The sequence below is a fragment of the Heliconius melpomene genome, chromosome 1, assembly GCF_056956725.1.
Source record: "Heliconius melpomene rosina isolate 202511_hmr_F chromosome 1, ASM5695672v1, whole genome shotgun sequence".
NCBI lineage: Eukaryota > Metazoa > Arthropoda > Insecta > Lepidoptera > Nymphalidae > Heliconius > Heliconius melpomene.
This window is the reverse complement of record NC_140389.1, coordinates 3,859,213-3,875,357: the sequence shown is the minus strand read 5'-3', so window position 1 is coordinate 3,875,357 and position 16,145 is coordinate 3,859,213. Positions and strand designations below refer to the sequence as shown.

The 16,145-nt window shown below is 32.8% G+C and overlaps 1 protein-coding gene across 1 annotated transcript in view; it reads right to left on the bottom strand.

The window, feature by feature from the left end:
* Positions 1-16,145, bottom strand: part of LOC146540986 (nephrin-like) — a 40,756-nt gene that overhangs the window by 13,115 nt on the left and 11,496 nt on the right. Inside the window, exons 3-8 of the mRNA XM_085189351.1 lie at positions 7,611-7,743; positions 6,031-6,144; positions 5,572-5,657; positions 4,985-5,098; positions 3,031-3,152; positions 1,699-1,756 (exon numbers count right to left, since the gene is read on the bottom strand). Coding sequence (XP_085045477.1) covers positions 1,699-1,756; positions 3,031-3,152; positions 4,985-5,098; positions 5,572-5,657; positions 6,031-6,144; positions 7,611-7,743 — 627 coding nt within the window. The remainder of the gene's footprint in view (positions 1-1,698; positions 1,757-3,030; positions 3,153-4,984; positions 5,099-5,571; positions 5,658-6,030; positions 6,145-7,610; positions 7,744-16,145) is intronic.

The following is a 16,145-nucleotide window of genomic DNA, read 5'->3' as shown; positions in this document are numbered from 1 at the left end:
TCTGCCATGTTAATAACAACCGTCGTCGCTACGCAACCGTTACCGCGACATTTTGATATTCATCCTTATGAAAATAAAAATATAATAGGAGATGTCGCTGATTCGAAATGATCTACTGACTGATGACGCGAAAATATTCTTATAGTTTAAGCAGGCGTAGCCGCGTCCGGGTCCACTAGTTCTATATAAAAATACTAAGTCAATTAGATTGCTATAATTATTTTGATTTTCTATAATTATTTCCTTTCGTGGCGATCATGAAATCCTTTATTAAGGACATGTTTATTGGAAGACTCAAATGTTTGAATGCCAATGCTGTTCGAATTTGTTTTTACTTATAATTCATCTAAATGAATGAAAATACAAAAACAAAAGCATATTTTTGCAAATTACGCTGTTACAATAACATTTCGTACCGCATACGAAAAAAAAATATTTATATTTAATTATAGCAATTCCTCCCCACTTTACTCTCATCAAGTGTTTCAGGAAGCTGTCTTTTAAACCATCATTAAAAGACCCTTTGTAACTGGTACTGGTACACGTAACTGTCAAGGATGGAAGTTGGAAGTAATTATGAAATAACTTATACGTATATTTTGTTTTATGCTATATGGAACGGAGCCATTGAAACTTTTTGATTAAAATATTGTATACACCAGGAAGCACAAAAATACTGAGTCGGTGAAAAATCATATAAAATATATGTCTTTTCGAGCATTTTATTGCATATATATATATTATTTATATTTTTTTAATAAATTATATTGTAATATTTATGTAATTAAATCTTTAAAAACGATACAATGTCGGACCAGACTCCTCTATCCTGTATAATTTAAATATATTGAAAAGAACATTAATATTTGTGACACATTTAGATTCAAAACATGAACAAGATGTAGGTTACATTTGACTAAATCAAAATATGCGTGAATCTAAATTTCGAGGGTAATTTTTCACAGAGAGGGTGACAGCGTAAGATTTCTTGAGAATAATATAAATTTGATCTTGGTAATGGCAATGGATTGGAATGAGAAACTTTCTTTTACCCAAAGAAAGAAAAAAAAGCACATATTGGAATTAAAATGGCGACCGTGACATAATATTTTAAATTTTTTTAGTGTTATGCCTTACTTAAAAAAAATCTCAAAAGGAAAACTTGAACAACAAAAAAAAATTTACATTACATACAGTCTATTTATAATATCTACATAGGTACATTTATTTTCATTTACAACTTACGCTTTAATAGTAAGCCTACTAATGGATTTATCTTGTCAATGCCGATGAGGTTCTAATGAATCGATCTAGCCATCAATATGTCTTGCTTATTTATGTTGTTAGGATTATGTAATAAATATTCTATATATTTATTGTTTTATGTTGTTTTCATACAAATCAAAGTGAAATAATATTGTTTAAAATAAGAAGTTACAAAAAAAGGAAGTTAGTTAGTAAATAATTTACTACCAGTTCAATAAAAGTAATGCCTCAGACCTAAGAAGAAACGGTGCAAGTAATTCAGTGACGTTTTTTTGGTAATAAGCTCAATTGTGTGCTATTGATATAAATGTATAAGTAGTGTACTCATACGAGTACATTCATATCAATACCAATATGGAATAACATAAATATTCCAAGAATTATTTATATTACTTTATAATAGTATTTATTGAAACGAAAAGAATAGCTTACGGTTAACGTCGATTGAGAGGGTCTTCGATAGCGGTGTTATTGAAGGATCCGTCACAGCCTGTTAAACAAAAAACAAGCAAAATTATTTATAATAATCTATTTTTAAATACATATATGTTTCTATAGCCTAGTTTGCTGTCTTGCTTTGTATAAAACAGAGGGAACCTGGGAACCTAGTATTAAGACAATTAAAACACCCTTCCCTCGAATTCGTTTTGCCTCGTTACCAGAGCGAGACAATGAAAATCAGTCCTAGGTTTTACTAAAAGAACTGATTTTCATGATTTTTTTTCATCGAATTTTACTTTATTTTTTTTATAAACAGCATTTCATTTTATTTTTCATTGAAATAATGATGTGAATTTTCAGTGTAATTATTCGAATAATAATTTAATGAGACGTGATATGATTCTAATTGCAGGAATAGGATTGTATTTTTAGTCTGTTTTTTTTTGTGATATTTTTTTTCTATTATCTACAAGCATAATTAAAAGAAACGAGCGGTAATTAATAATTGTTTTTTTATCTATTTTTACCGTATTTGTTTTTTTTTACTACACAAATTATAAAAACTAGGTATACTAAAATTAAGTACGACGTCGAAAACAGTTTTTTTTAATATCTACATTTATAGAAGCAATCAACGGCAATTTCAAGTTCGAATCCCCCATACGTACTCTAGGAATGGAAGGCTAAGTACAAAAAACTTTTCGTGAAACGAAGAGCAAGGTGATACTTTAGTAGGTTATCTCTTCAAAGTAAACAGCATAAACTAAAAGGAATTAAGAAAAGTAGAAAGGTAAATCTGTATTCGATTGTAGGTACTTTTTACCGATTCCATTAAATTTTCGATTCGTCCGAATGTTTATTTTTGCAATAATAGTCTATCACTGTTTTGTTTACGTAGAATCATTCACTAAACGTGATTTGTTTGAGGTACAAACGAGTCCATTGTTATTCTTCCATTGTATATGCCGTATATAACGCCTATACTACTAAAAATGTATATTTTTTTTTTAAAAAACAATGTTATTTCACATTGAAGAGTGAAATTCTTCCACTTTCGAGTGAAATTATTATATTTACTAATGTCCATTTCCACCCTGGTAGACAAAGAGCAGCGTTAAGTTCCGCCACTGACAAGTAACAACTCCAGCGAGATCCCCCATTAAGTTAGTTAGCTACAGACGGTTGCCCAGATTTGATTTTTAGGATTTTTCTTACTTTTGATTATTTTCTTTCCGAGTGTAAAATACGCAAAAGTTTTGAAAGCCTGACTTCAAGGCGGCCTCAACTCGTCGACCGTACTGTATTAACCTATGGCATACCAACCTGACAAGTAACAATTCCAGCGAGATCCGTCCTTTGCAGCATCAAGGAGACAGTAGCTCTCGATTCAGAATTCGCCAGTAACGCGTGTGCTTTCCACCACGATATTCTGGCTGGCGGTCGACCTGGTTGACAAATGGTATAGAAATTAAGGTTAATTTTAAAGATATTGCATATTATTTTGTATATAAGTAGATTCATTGTTGAACCTTACGTTTTTAATAAATTGAGGCAGTTTGTAAATGTTTTAATTTAAAAATTATGTTTAGCAAAGACAATTAATTATATCTTTTTTTTATAGCATAAACTAAGGAATTTCTAATACAATGCATATGTGAAGAAGAAGAATGTTACCAAACTTACTCTAAATTAGCATTATTTTAAATTTGACAAAAAAATATATGTTATATTTTTTTAATGTAAGGTTTGTCATTATGGAGGCGTGACCTGAATAAAGCCATATATTAGTTTCACACCATTTGGGAACATAATATTAAGTCACTCCGTTTCCAACCATACGAACATAGCATATACAATTTTACTCTAATAAAAGCAACATTTGATATCCGCCTAACCAGCCAGCACTTACTGTAACAGTCTTCTATACGCATAGTCGAGTTTTACACCTCATTAACTCTCCACCCTTCATGTGCAGAAACAATAGAAAACGACTTGTATATACAACTATAAGAAAATAGCGATTTTGACCCCATCTACAGTACGGTCGACGAGTCGTCGTGTCCTGAATTTACTTATAGACGACTGGAGATTTGACTAGGATTTTAATTACTTTTAATTATTTTTCTTCTGAGTGAACCCCTAACTATAAGGGGGCCAGGACTCGTTGACCGCATTGTATATTAAAGTTTATGTTCTAACGTTTAGCCTTAAATCCTCTGGGGCTTCGGAGGGTTAAAATTATTTATTGTTCCCTAGAAATCTAATAAAATGGCCAAATTATGTATGAATTATGTTTCATAATTTAATTAAATAGCAAAATGAATTGTTGTTTCCTATTAGGTAATTAGTGTGGGGTTTTTATGGGGCTTCGTGTGAATGTGGATATTTATTACGTATTTTTAGGGGTGATTGTTTGAATATAATTTTAATAGATGACGAAGTAAGAAGAAAAATTAGTGACACGTCACTACATTACCCATATTTATTACCTACAGATATACGCTTTATTCTAAATAGAAAGATAAGGAAAGAAAACCTAATATGACAAGACATTTGCGTATCTCTACGCTGCGCTTTGTCGTCTATAGAGGGCTATGAAAATATTTCAAGCCCCCTAGTTTAAGCCCCTTCAACAAGGATAGCTGGTAAAAACAAATTCCTGAAAGCTTAAAATGTTAAGTAAAATGTTCAAAAATATACTAGTAATATTTCTTCTAGCAAGTTAAGTGATCTCACATCAATCTAAACTATTTCGGACATTTCAATTTGCTGTATTGAAAACTGCTTTCAACTAGTGACAAATGCAAGTCTATTTTTCATATAAAACAACATAAACTCAGTAAATATATAGTTAATAATAGCAAATAATTTTCTAGTTTAGTTTAATTTTCTTTTGTTTGTAGTTAGTTAGTGTAACTAAAGGGTAGAACGAGATCCTTTTACAAAGACTTACAATTAGGTATATTTTTAGCTTTACGTCGTATTCGGTATATAGCAAGGTAAGCAAAAGGAACCTAATATTGAGACACTCCGTTCCTCGGTTTCCATTAAATTTTCCAGTCATTGCGCGTATTGAGTGGCGGAACTCAATGCCGTACTTTGTCTCTATTACCAGAGCAAGGATATGGATATAATGGATATAATTAGTGTCCCTGAGTCGGAATAGAATCCACAACCACCGTGTTTACAGACGCGACGTCCTCAATACGTAAAATATCATAAATATCATAAAACCTTAAAAGTTAGTGTAAAAATAGTGATTTATCACTAAACTTACCTCCAACAGCTATACAAGTTAGGTTAACTTGGGTACCCTCGTTGTAAGGTCCAAGTACGTTGCCCTCAATCTCGGTTCCCGTTTGATCTATTATCATTAGCCGTTCTGGCGGTACTATGGAAAAAAAATTACATAAAAAATATATAAATAACAAGTATTTCATATTTTTACATGTTTCTTAGCTTATCGTTCCTAATTAGATTAGTAGGTCACTATGCTTTTTTTTATTCGCGCACATTTGCTACAGTCCAGTATTAATATACTTTTTTTAGCGTCACACTGGCAGGCAGAGAGAATCTGCAAACCTAGTATAAAGACACTCTGTTCCCGTTAAGACACTTTCGTTCCTCACTTTCTGCCAAATTCTCGAAGCATTGCGTGTTGAGTGGCGGAGCTCAACGCCGCGGTTTACTACGTTACCAGAGCGAGGAAATGAAAATATTAAATATTTAATTTCTTCGAGAGGGAATCGAACTCAGATTCTTTCTTTTATATAATTAATATGTATAGATTTTATAGGGTGACATATCATCCCTTTCTTCTCATAAAATAAAGAAAAAGATAACTTCAGAAATATAAATACTTACTTAATATAGTTAGATTTAGTCTTGTATTCTTAGTGGGTGATTTAATAAAGTCTACTCTACACCTGTACTGGCCGCTATCTTCATGTCTAAATAAATAAAAATTGTTTTATATTTATGTAATTTATATTTATTTATATGTATTTGTGTTGAGAATTGTATATTAAAGTTGTTTAAAATAAATAATGCCAATGAAATTTACTTTATAAGCCTCGAGAGTACAATGAAATGTAAATAATATATCCAAATAGTATAATGTTTAATGGTTCTTTAGTTAAATCCTTATTCTGAACGATAAAAGATTTGTTAAAATTTTTAAAATGGCCGTAGATCACTTAAACGAAAAGAAACAGCATTTTAATGACAAATTTTTAAGTAATTTTAATAATAACATCTTTATTTAACAAAAAACAGAAAAACATTCGATTTATTTTATAATTTCTCCATAATTTTAAAATCTACCTTAATTTCGTAATAAGTAGTACAGCCGGACTCGTATTAGAACGAAAGGTCGCTCTAGTCGCCAAAGTCGAAGGGTCAGACCAGTGTGACGTCACGCCGTCCCTTATGTCAAATCTGTTGACAAAATCAATAAGTGTCTTAGACATTTGTTTGTTAAAGTACTTGTAGGTAATATATTTATATATATTGTTGTATGTTGTCTGTAAAAGATAATTTACATATTTTCATATATATTTTGCTTTTTCACATATAATTTCTAAATAAACATATTTACAAACTCTAACACTACAAAAAAAGCTTCAGAGGGATGTCTCAAGAATTCGGCGGAAAGTGGGGAAAGGAAGTGGTTTAATCGGAGTGAAATACCAGGTTCCCAGGTTCCCTTAACAAAGCAGTATGTGCTGCGGATACGGCGTGAAGCTTTCTGACTGCATGCGAGAGGGAGAATGTGTAATACTAAAAAATCTAGTATATAGTTAACTTTCGAATCTAAAGGTTTGAGTTTAGTTCCTTATTTTCTTATAAGTATTGATAATACAAGATATTACGTAACTATTACCGAGTGTAAACTAAGCTCCTATTCAAGTACACTGTGGTACAGTCTACATTTCCTAATTAACCACAAACGTAAGATATAAAGATATTAATAGATGAGAAAAAGATAAAACGAGCTAATAATATCATATTTTATATAAGAAGTAAGTAACAAGAGGTTAAGCCGAAAGAAAGAACCTCGTATTAATACGCCCATTCTCCTCTTTCGATATCCGAAATTTGATATAAAAAGGATATTGTTACTTTCAAAATAGTTAAGAAATTTCATCGAAAAAATCTATATCCTACTGTTAAATGCAGTTAAGGTGTAATGATGACCATACATAAAGTTTCTACAAAGTAATTTTACTTGAAAAGTTTAAAGTTATCCACTTCTCCCCCACTTCCTCTCATACACTTTATAGGTGCAACACTGGTGTTACTTTACTGCGCACTTCCCTCGTCACTAACGCTCTAATTGACATTAAGAGATCGTAAACTCGTTCTTTTTCATGATAATATTTTAGTTTTCTGAATAACATTGTAATATAAGGTAATAAGTATGCTTTGTGTATTCCACCTTAGATTTTTATAGGAAGGTAAAAGCGGAGGGAATTTTCTCTCTCCGGGCGTTGAGTTAAGCAGGCAATGCCATTTAATTCAGCGGAAAGTGGAGAATGGAAATTTTAATAAGAACTGGAGCGTTTTTACATAAGGTACACTGATTCCCTCTGCCTATTTAGCTATGTGCGAGATATAGCGTGAATTAAAAAATAAATATACATATTGGAGACATTGTGAGTGCAACCCAAAATTGGAGACAGTGAATTCTTTTCACACCCCCGCTTTGGCGATATAAAACGCGGCGTTGAGTTTCGCCAGGGGAACGTCTCGACACCACCTCCATCCTAACTCTCTTTCTACTCTCCGTATATAACGGGATACAGAACGAAACCTAAAAAAATATACTTATAAAACTTTTTAATGAAATTACAGTCAATTATTTATTCTATTTTATTAAAGCAATAAATAAAAAAAAAACTCACGTGTATATAGGCGTGTCGTGGCCCTGTTTGTACCATATAACGAGTCCCACGCTGTCGCCGCGAATTGCGGGTGTGACGTCACAAGGCAGCTCCACTGCACTGTCCGTCGCCGCTTGAAACGATTCTACGTTTGCTGGAATAAAATTAAATATTTTAACTTATTTATATTTAAAATTTTTTAAAATTTTTAAAATTAAAAAAAAAAAAAAAAAAAAAATTGTCGGTAGGGGTCTCATCCAACCCCTCTAGTATAAGCTCTAGATATAAGTACAGTTTAAATTGTCCCAAAATTAAGTACGCCACATTAAAAAAAAACTTTCTTAAAATAAAAAAAGGCACGGGCAACTATGAGCCCGTGGATGTAGTTTTTTAAAATAAAAAAAAAAAAAAAAAACTTATTTATATTAGCTTATGTAAGTTTCTCAGCCAGCCAGTTGTTGGTTCGATTCCCACTCATATTTTCATTTCTTTGCTCTTGTGTCGAGGCAATATACGTAATGCCTCCAGAATTTCGCGCAAAAGTGGGGGGGGAGTGGAATGTCTTAACAGTAAGTTAAAAAAAAGTTACTTTATACCACTTATAAAGCTGTAGCTATACTGTAAAGAGTTTGCTTAGTTGAACGTGCAAATCTTAGGAGCTACGTTTTTGAATTGGATTTTATTTTGTCTCGAATAGTCCATTTATCGATAAAGGCCATCTAGGTACACCATGTGTACCTAGATCGATAATCGTTTTATATATTTTTATTAATATTTGTAATAATGAGAGATATTATTAAAATTAAATTAAAATATATATTTTTTTACTTCCCTTCCTTATACCTTTTTATACCAGTACAAGGTATATTTGACTTAAAACATCAATGTTTTATCCGTTTTTGGTGTACATTAGGTACAAAGTGACTTTAGGACACAAATTGCAAAGTTAACTTTCTACTTTGTTGATTCGAGGTAGTCGAACTGCAGTTTTGGGATTAACCTCTGGACAACATTTATGTCCATTAGTAGTTTTCAAAGTTAGTATTTGTATTTTAAGCATCATTATTCATGTATTAAGTATTTCTATTAAATATATATGATAGAGGCCAGTCATGGCGCAGAGGCACAAGAGTGCGAATGCAACGCGACAAGTTGTAGGTTCGATTTCCCCTCAAGGAAATTAAATATTTATTATCTTCATTTTATCGCTCTGGTAACAAAACAAAACACGGCGTTGAATTCCACTACTCAATGCCTCCAGAAATCAGTTGAAGATGAACGAAGTGTCTATACAAGGTTCCCTGTAGGTAACTAGGTGCGGGATACAGTATGAAGCTAAAAAAACATGTGTACGAGTTGTCTCATCATTAAAGTACAAACAAGTATGTACTATCTAGTTAGCGGTCAAATTACACCATGTATGAAAAAGTTATTAGAAAATATAGATATGGCAGATAAAATTGCATCTTTCCTTTAAATTATTCATTTATAAAATATCTTTCGAAAACTTTAAGCCTGGGGCGTCTTAATTCAGTGAAAAATTTTAAAATTATCCTTTTGTATTCAAAACATATTTCTTTTGAAACAGTTATGACAATTATTCCATTTTCTTGTTAAATTGGTTTCCTGGAGCCGGCTGAGAGTCATATTTATTGGTACGACATGCAACACGCACATTCATATTCGTCATTTTTTTTATTCCTCAAATCCAAATGAAAAAATACAATTTTGATGCTATCGTGGAATAGCGATGCGTTTTCAGTATGTATACTACGCGAGATAGCCATAAATATAATAATACTAGCGGACGCGCGCAGCTTCGCTTGCGTAATTAGGGGTGAATTATAATAAACCACGAAACATGTGTTCAATGAAATATTTTTAAGAGTCTAAATTTCAAATTTTATAAAAATCGGTGGCGATTTAAAGATTTTTCCGTACAAACTTTCAATCCCTTATTTGCACCCTTAGGGGGAGAATTCTAGAAAACGATGAAACACGTGTTCAATTAAATACTTTTAAAAATCTAAATTTCAAGTTTTATAAAAATCGGTGCCGATTTAATTTTTTTTTCCATACAAACTTTCAACCCCTATCTCATCCCTTTAGGGTTAAAATTTTTCAAAATCCCTTCTTAGTGGATGTCCAGATTACAAAAGTAAACATCTGACCAAATTTTACGTTTCTACCATCAGCGGTTAAGGCTGTGCGTGCGTCTTACCTCAGTCAGTGAGAATAAGTCCTTTTATATAGATAATACATCATTAATTTCGATACTGGTTACTCTGGTGTTTCTCGTGGTGAATATCGAATTATATGGAGAATTCGTAATAAGCCAACTAGTATTCGCCACTTATTGGAAACCAATTTCTTTCCGAATAACCTTAAATTGGTTATTTAAAAAGACTGTTTAATATCGTTATTTTATTTTCAGTATCAAAATTTTTTTAGAGTAATTTCCACGTGAAGTATTTTCATTTATAAATGCAATAGAAATTTTATAATTTAGGCATAAAAAAAGGCTAGAACTTATTTGCCAAAGCCTTGATTGCTTTTTTATTTTTTTTTTAATGTAATTTTTGCAATTGTGTCAAATTAATGTTCTAAGAGGTGATAAGAAAACAATATACAATATTTAGAGCGGGTATTTCGACACGTCATAATTAAAAAACTGAACTGAACTTATGAACGAATTAATCGAACTTACAATCACAGCGCACACAGATCCTGTCTGAACTGATTGTACCACTGCGCCATGGTGGCAAAAAAATTGTAAAAAATAAAATTAAAGATAAATAACAAAGAATTCGATATTTACTTAATGGAGGTAGGTACCTATCTTCCCGCGGGATCTTTCTGTCGTCCATTAAATTCTAAACAATAATTAATTTGTTCAATAATGTTTTGTTATTTTTTTAACGCTTGCTCAAAAGATTCCCATGAGACGTATTGCATAAATAACCGTTAATATAAATAAAGTTTGTTTCACTTTGTTGAGGTAACTTTTTTTTAGCTTCACGCTGTTTCTCGCAAAGAGAGAGTTAAAGCACTCCGTTCTCCGTACTTCGCACAATTTCCACAGTGCGCGATATATGGCGAAAACTGACACGTAAGTACTAGAGTTATGGAACAAATAACTTAATATTTTCATATCTTCGCTTTGTTGTCGAGGCAAAGTGTGGTCAGCGCTCAGTTCCGCTCTTAACGCAACGCAATGTCCTCAAGAATCCGTTTCCCTTTTGTCTCGGCGGCATGTAGGAGTGTCTTAGCTGTAAACACTAGATTCCCAGGTTCCCTCTGACTATCATGCTATAAATGTAATACAGTGACGCAAAAAAACCATTATTCTTTATCACCACATCGAAGAATTAAAAAAAAATATATTAAATGACTTAATCAAATGGGTATCAAACCTACAACCGTCTAGTTTAATCGACTACCTCCCACACACCAGGACGACCTCAATTCTTTTATAGAATACCAAAAATAAATAACTCGCTATAAATAACAAGAAAACTTAAACCAATTTCAGAATTCATCTCAATTTTAACCATTCTCCGAAATAACAAACATAAATCAACTGTACAATAGCTAGTAGTTTCCTTTCACAGCATCCGCGTCAAAGGCATCTATCTCGTTATTATATCGAGATAATGATGTATTCGATGCTTCTTAATATAATAACTGATAGTATTAGGTAGATCTTTGTGCATTTTGAAGAGCACTTTCGTAATATTTGTATACTAGTCGTCGCCCGTAACTTTGTGTGGAATTTAAAACGTTCAATGGTATATATTGTATATATAAAATCGAAAGGTCACTCACTCATCACGAAATCTCAGAAACTACATGTGCTAGGAATCTCAAATTTTACATAGGAGTTATTGATAAGACGTAGGTGCTCGCTAAGACGGGAATTTGCAATATTCGGCTCCTAAGGGGTTGTTTTTGGGCTGGAAAGTTTGTATGAAACTTCGTTACTACAAATGCTAGGAGTCTCAAATTTTGCATGGACGTCACTTATAGGACGTAGTAGTACGTACGTAGTACTCATGGAGACAGAAATTAATAATAACGTAGTTTACGCAGGCGAAGCCGCGGGCGGGCCGCTAGTATTGTATATTCCTGTTGATGTAGGAATTTTGAGAAATCCTCACTTAGTGCTCACCTAGAGGTCAGTAGGTAGTGCCGCAGTGGCACAAGTGCGACTGTAAACGCGCTAGGTGGCAGCTTCGATTACCACTCGGGGAAATGAAATATTTATTATTTTAATTTCCTCGCTCTGGTAACGAGGCAAAAGCGCAGCATTGATGTCTTTCACTCAACGCGTAATGCCTGTAAAATTCGGCGGAAAGTAGGGAAGTGTCTTAATGGCAGCGGAAGGCTTTAATATTGGGTTCCTATATTCCCTTTGCCAGTATGTGAAGGTCCGGCGTGAAATTCTCTTTAAACTTTCTAAATAAACTACTTTCGTTTGTGCCTTGTCTGGCAGTCTCCTCAGTGACGGAAGTATTTTTGTATATCATACAGGTCCATAAAAAAAAGTGACAGATAACTCATGGCGGGCAAAAATGTTTAAAATATAAACATTACTTGGAATAGAATTTGAATTCATAACATTATACGTTTTCGATACGCTAACTACTGCAGTTACTATAGTGAGTATCGAGAGTAGTTTTAGAAATCAACAGAATTATACCGAAAGAACTGACCGAGAGGTCCTTTCACGTCGTTTCGGGATCACATTGAAAACACCTGGCGCGGGACGTTTTTTGTTCATAGTGATGTGAGAGGGATACGATTCATATTAATTCTTATTCGTAAGTCATTTCGTCATTCATAAGTCTTATTGTAAGGGTTAATTGAGGCCAGGCCTGGCGCAGATGCACAAAGAGTGATTGCAAGCGCGACTGATTATGGGTTCGATCCCCACTCGAGGAACATAAATATTTATTTAAATTTCTATTTCCATTTCTTCGCTCTCCAGAATTCAGCGGAAAGTGGGGTATGAATTATTTATTTTAATTTCTCTAATCCAGTTTCCCAGAAAATGCGCCGTGCATTTTCTGTTAGACTACACCAGTCACAAATTAAAAGGGATCGAAAAGGGGCACACAGTGACTTAATCCTATATTTGCAACAATTAAATTGATTTGAGAAAAAATCTTATAAGCATAATTTTATATACTTCGATTTTATCATACAATGATTCCGAAAAAAAAAGTATATTGTTAGACATGATATTAAAATAGATATTCATATTTTGTACAATTTAATAACATAGCATTTTCTCATATCTAGTAATAAGCAGGGATTGCTTTGCCTACAATAAAAGCATTTTATGGAATTAGGACGACAATGTAGTGTTCTAGAGAAGTACCTGATCTATACATACAGCAAATTAGCTTATAATTAATTATATTTTTAAAATAATATACTATAGTAGTTTATTTACTCTATTAAAAAAAAACATGGTGTTAAATTGCAGCACTAAGCCATAACAACTGTTTAAAACGCAATATATTTTGAGCTAAAGAAAAGGGGAATGGGAAAAGAGGAGAGTGGGACTGATTTCTCAATAGATTCTATTTACCCACACAATACAAAAATCGAATATGAATAAATAAGAAGCAATGAAAAGAAATATAAAAATATCGATGTCGATATCGAACAACACTAAAGCAATCAACTTTAACGAACCGACAGCCATTCTTCAGGCAACGTTTAATTTTTATGAAAGTGCACATTTCGAAGATCTACAGTGGTTAATAATATGGAATTTGCGTTTCATATTTTCACCTTACGGACGTAGGGGGTTGTTTCAAATATGAAGACATGCTTGGATTTTTCATTTTTTATCAACAATTTTTTATACGTACAGTATAATATGTAAGTTTAACTACTTAAAATAAGATTATATATAAGCGTTGGACCTGTTACCTGGATGAAAAGTCATGAGGTCCCAAGTTAGATTCCTACGCATTTTCTATAAAGTCATTACTGTGAAGGTTTTACATACAGATCACCACATATCGTTTTCGCTATAATTGCCACTCTACTAATATTTATATTTTAAGCATCTTGTCTAGCCTGATATCTATACTAATATAATAAAGCGAAAGAGTTTGTTTGTTTGTTTGTTTGTTTGTTTGTTTGTTTGTTTGTTTGTTTGTTTGAACGCTAAGATCTCTGGATCTACTGGATCGATTTACTTTGTTTTGTTTTGTATGAAAGTTGCATTCTTCATAAGTGCTATAGGCTATATAACATTAAATTACACATATATACTAATAAATTAAAATACTTTCTAATTTGACATGCAATTTATTCTGCCATGTTAATAACAACCGTCGTCGCTATGCGAACGCGTTCGTTATCGCGTCATTTTGATATGCATCCTTATGAAAATAAATATAATAGTCACTTTTAGCATTTCATCTAGATTGAAATTATATTTCTATAGAAATTATATTCTTATATTTCAAGCAGGCGTAGCCGCGTCGGGGTCCGCTAGTTGTTTATAAAACTTGGTTCAACACCGCGCTTTATATTGCCGTGAGCGAGAAATAAAACTCTCCCGAGTGGAAATCGAACCCGTGATAATAATTTCAATAATATATACAAGGACTTTTTTTAGCACTACCATTCACAAATTTACTTTATGCGACTTGGCTCAGTTGGCTATGGAAATGCCATTAATAGTATGAAATGTCGTATTCAACGGGCTTCTATTGTGTATAGGAATTGATTTAACTGCCGCCAAACCGAAGCATTGTAATTTGGAATTATGCACGACTCGCGTGTTGAGGCACTGGGTAACGTTGTATAACCTATATTTGATAATTTTTCATATTAAATCTAATTTGTTTAAAATTATAATAATTGTTATTCTGCTTTATTATAGCTGAAGATGTTTATTTAACATAATATGAGAAATTATACGACATTAAATTGAAGCCAGTCATGGCCCAGGGGCACAAGCATGTAAACGCGACAGGTTGTGGATTTGATTCCCGCTCAACGAAATGAAATGTTGTGCACTTGTACTAGCATGCACTTTTATCTCCTAATAAATTGCAAGTAAATGACAATTTTATCGAGTATTTTTTAAAAATATTTTGTTTGAGTTATGCCCTTTTGTACTAAAGCTTTAAGTCGTTCTAAGCATTCACGATATTATCGGCTTTGAATTACAAATTTTCGAAAAATCTTGATTTTACTCTTTCAAATTATACAGTAGAACTTTATGACCGGGTCTTGAATTTGATTAGTCATAAAAATTATAAGAACTAGGCTGAAAGAGCTAATTTTTATAATAGAAGTAGTTATAGGTCTAGCGGTCAGTCGTGGCATATGGGCAATGTAAACGCGACGGGTTTTGGGTTCGATTCCTGCTCGAAGAAAAGAAAAATTTAATATTTTCATCTGGTCGCTCCAGCATCAAGGCAGTGAGCGCCGAGCGCGGCGTTAAGTTCCGACACTCAAAAGAGAATATCAAGAATCTCGCAGAAAGTGGGGAACGTAAATGTCTTAATAAGAACAGAGTGTCCTAAAACTAGGTTCCCTCTGCCTATGAGATCTGCCTGCTATTGAGATTAAGCTGTAAAAAACAGAAGTCGTCTCCACTATTATATTGTTAGGGAAATGAAAAAATATGTTTAATTGTCATGTCATGCAGTTGAAATTGGATTTTTAATTAACTTGAGATATACTGTATATTGTAATGCTATTGTGGCATAGTAGGACAATGTGTGACACATGATAGTCGAGGTTGATCTATTAAATTTACTAAAGAAAACACAATTAAAATTATTATTTGCTTTTCTTGACGCGATCCAACACTATCTTGAAATTGACGGGAGGTGGGGAATGTAGTGTCTTAACAATACATTTTCTCTGCCTTCACTTTATTACATTTATAAGAGAAACGTGTAAAAATTTATACAAAAAAAATACTTTTGAAGTTCACGCTGTATACCGTACAGAGTAGGCAAAGGGAACTTGGGAATCAAGTGTTACACTACGTTCCTCAGCCTGTTGAATTGTTTGGTACAAGAGAGGTTAAATGAATTGAATTGATTGAACATTCCTTCGAGTGAGAACTGCGAAGAAGAAATGCGAAAATCTAAAACACGTATTAATTTTAAATTAATTTATAGGTAATGTTTATTAGAGCTAAATTAACAAACACTTTAACTCGTATGAAAGAGCTAATAAGTGCATTAATACAGTCGACGTAAAATGCAGAATACATTTCTAACTAGCTTTCATTAAGATTATTGTGCAATTCTATTAACATAAACGTTTATTTAATTCAAACAGTGTGTCCGTTGTGGCGCAGTTAAGAAGAATTTTGTGATTGTACACACGACGGTCGCTAGTTCGATGCCTACTTAGGAGAATATGTACATTACTTTTCAGTATCACGCTGTATTCCTTGTATAGAAGGGATGCAGGGAGAACTTAGCGTTACTCTATGTGGACAGTGGAAAAGTCCGTTCTCCACTTTCCGCCCAATTTTCGAGACATTACAGGTTGTGTGGCGGAACTCAACGC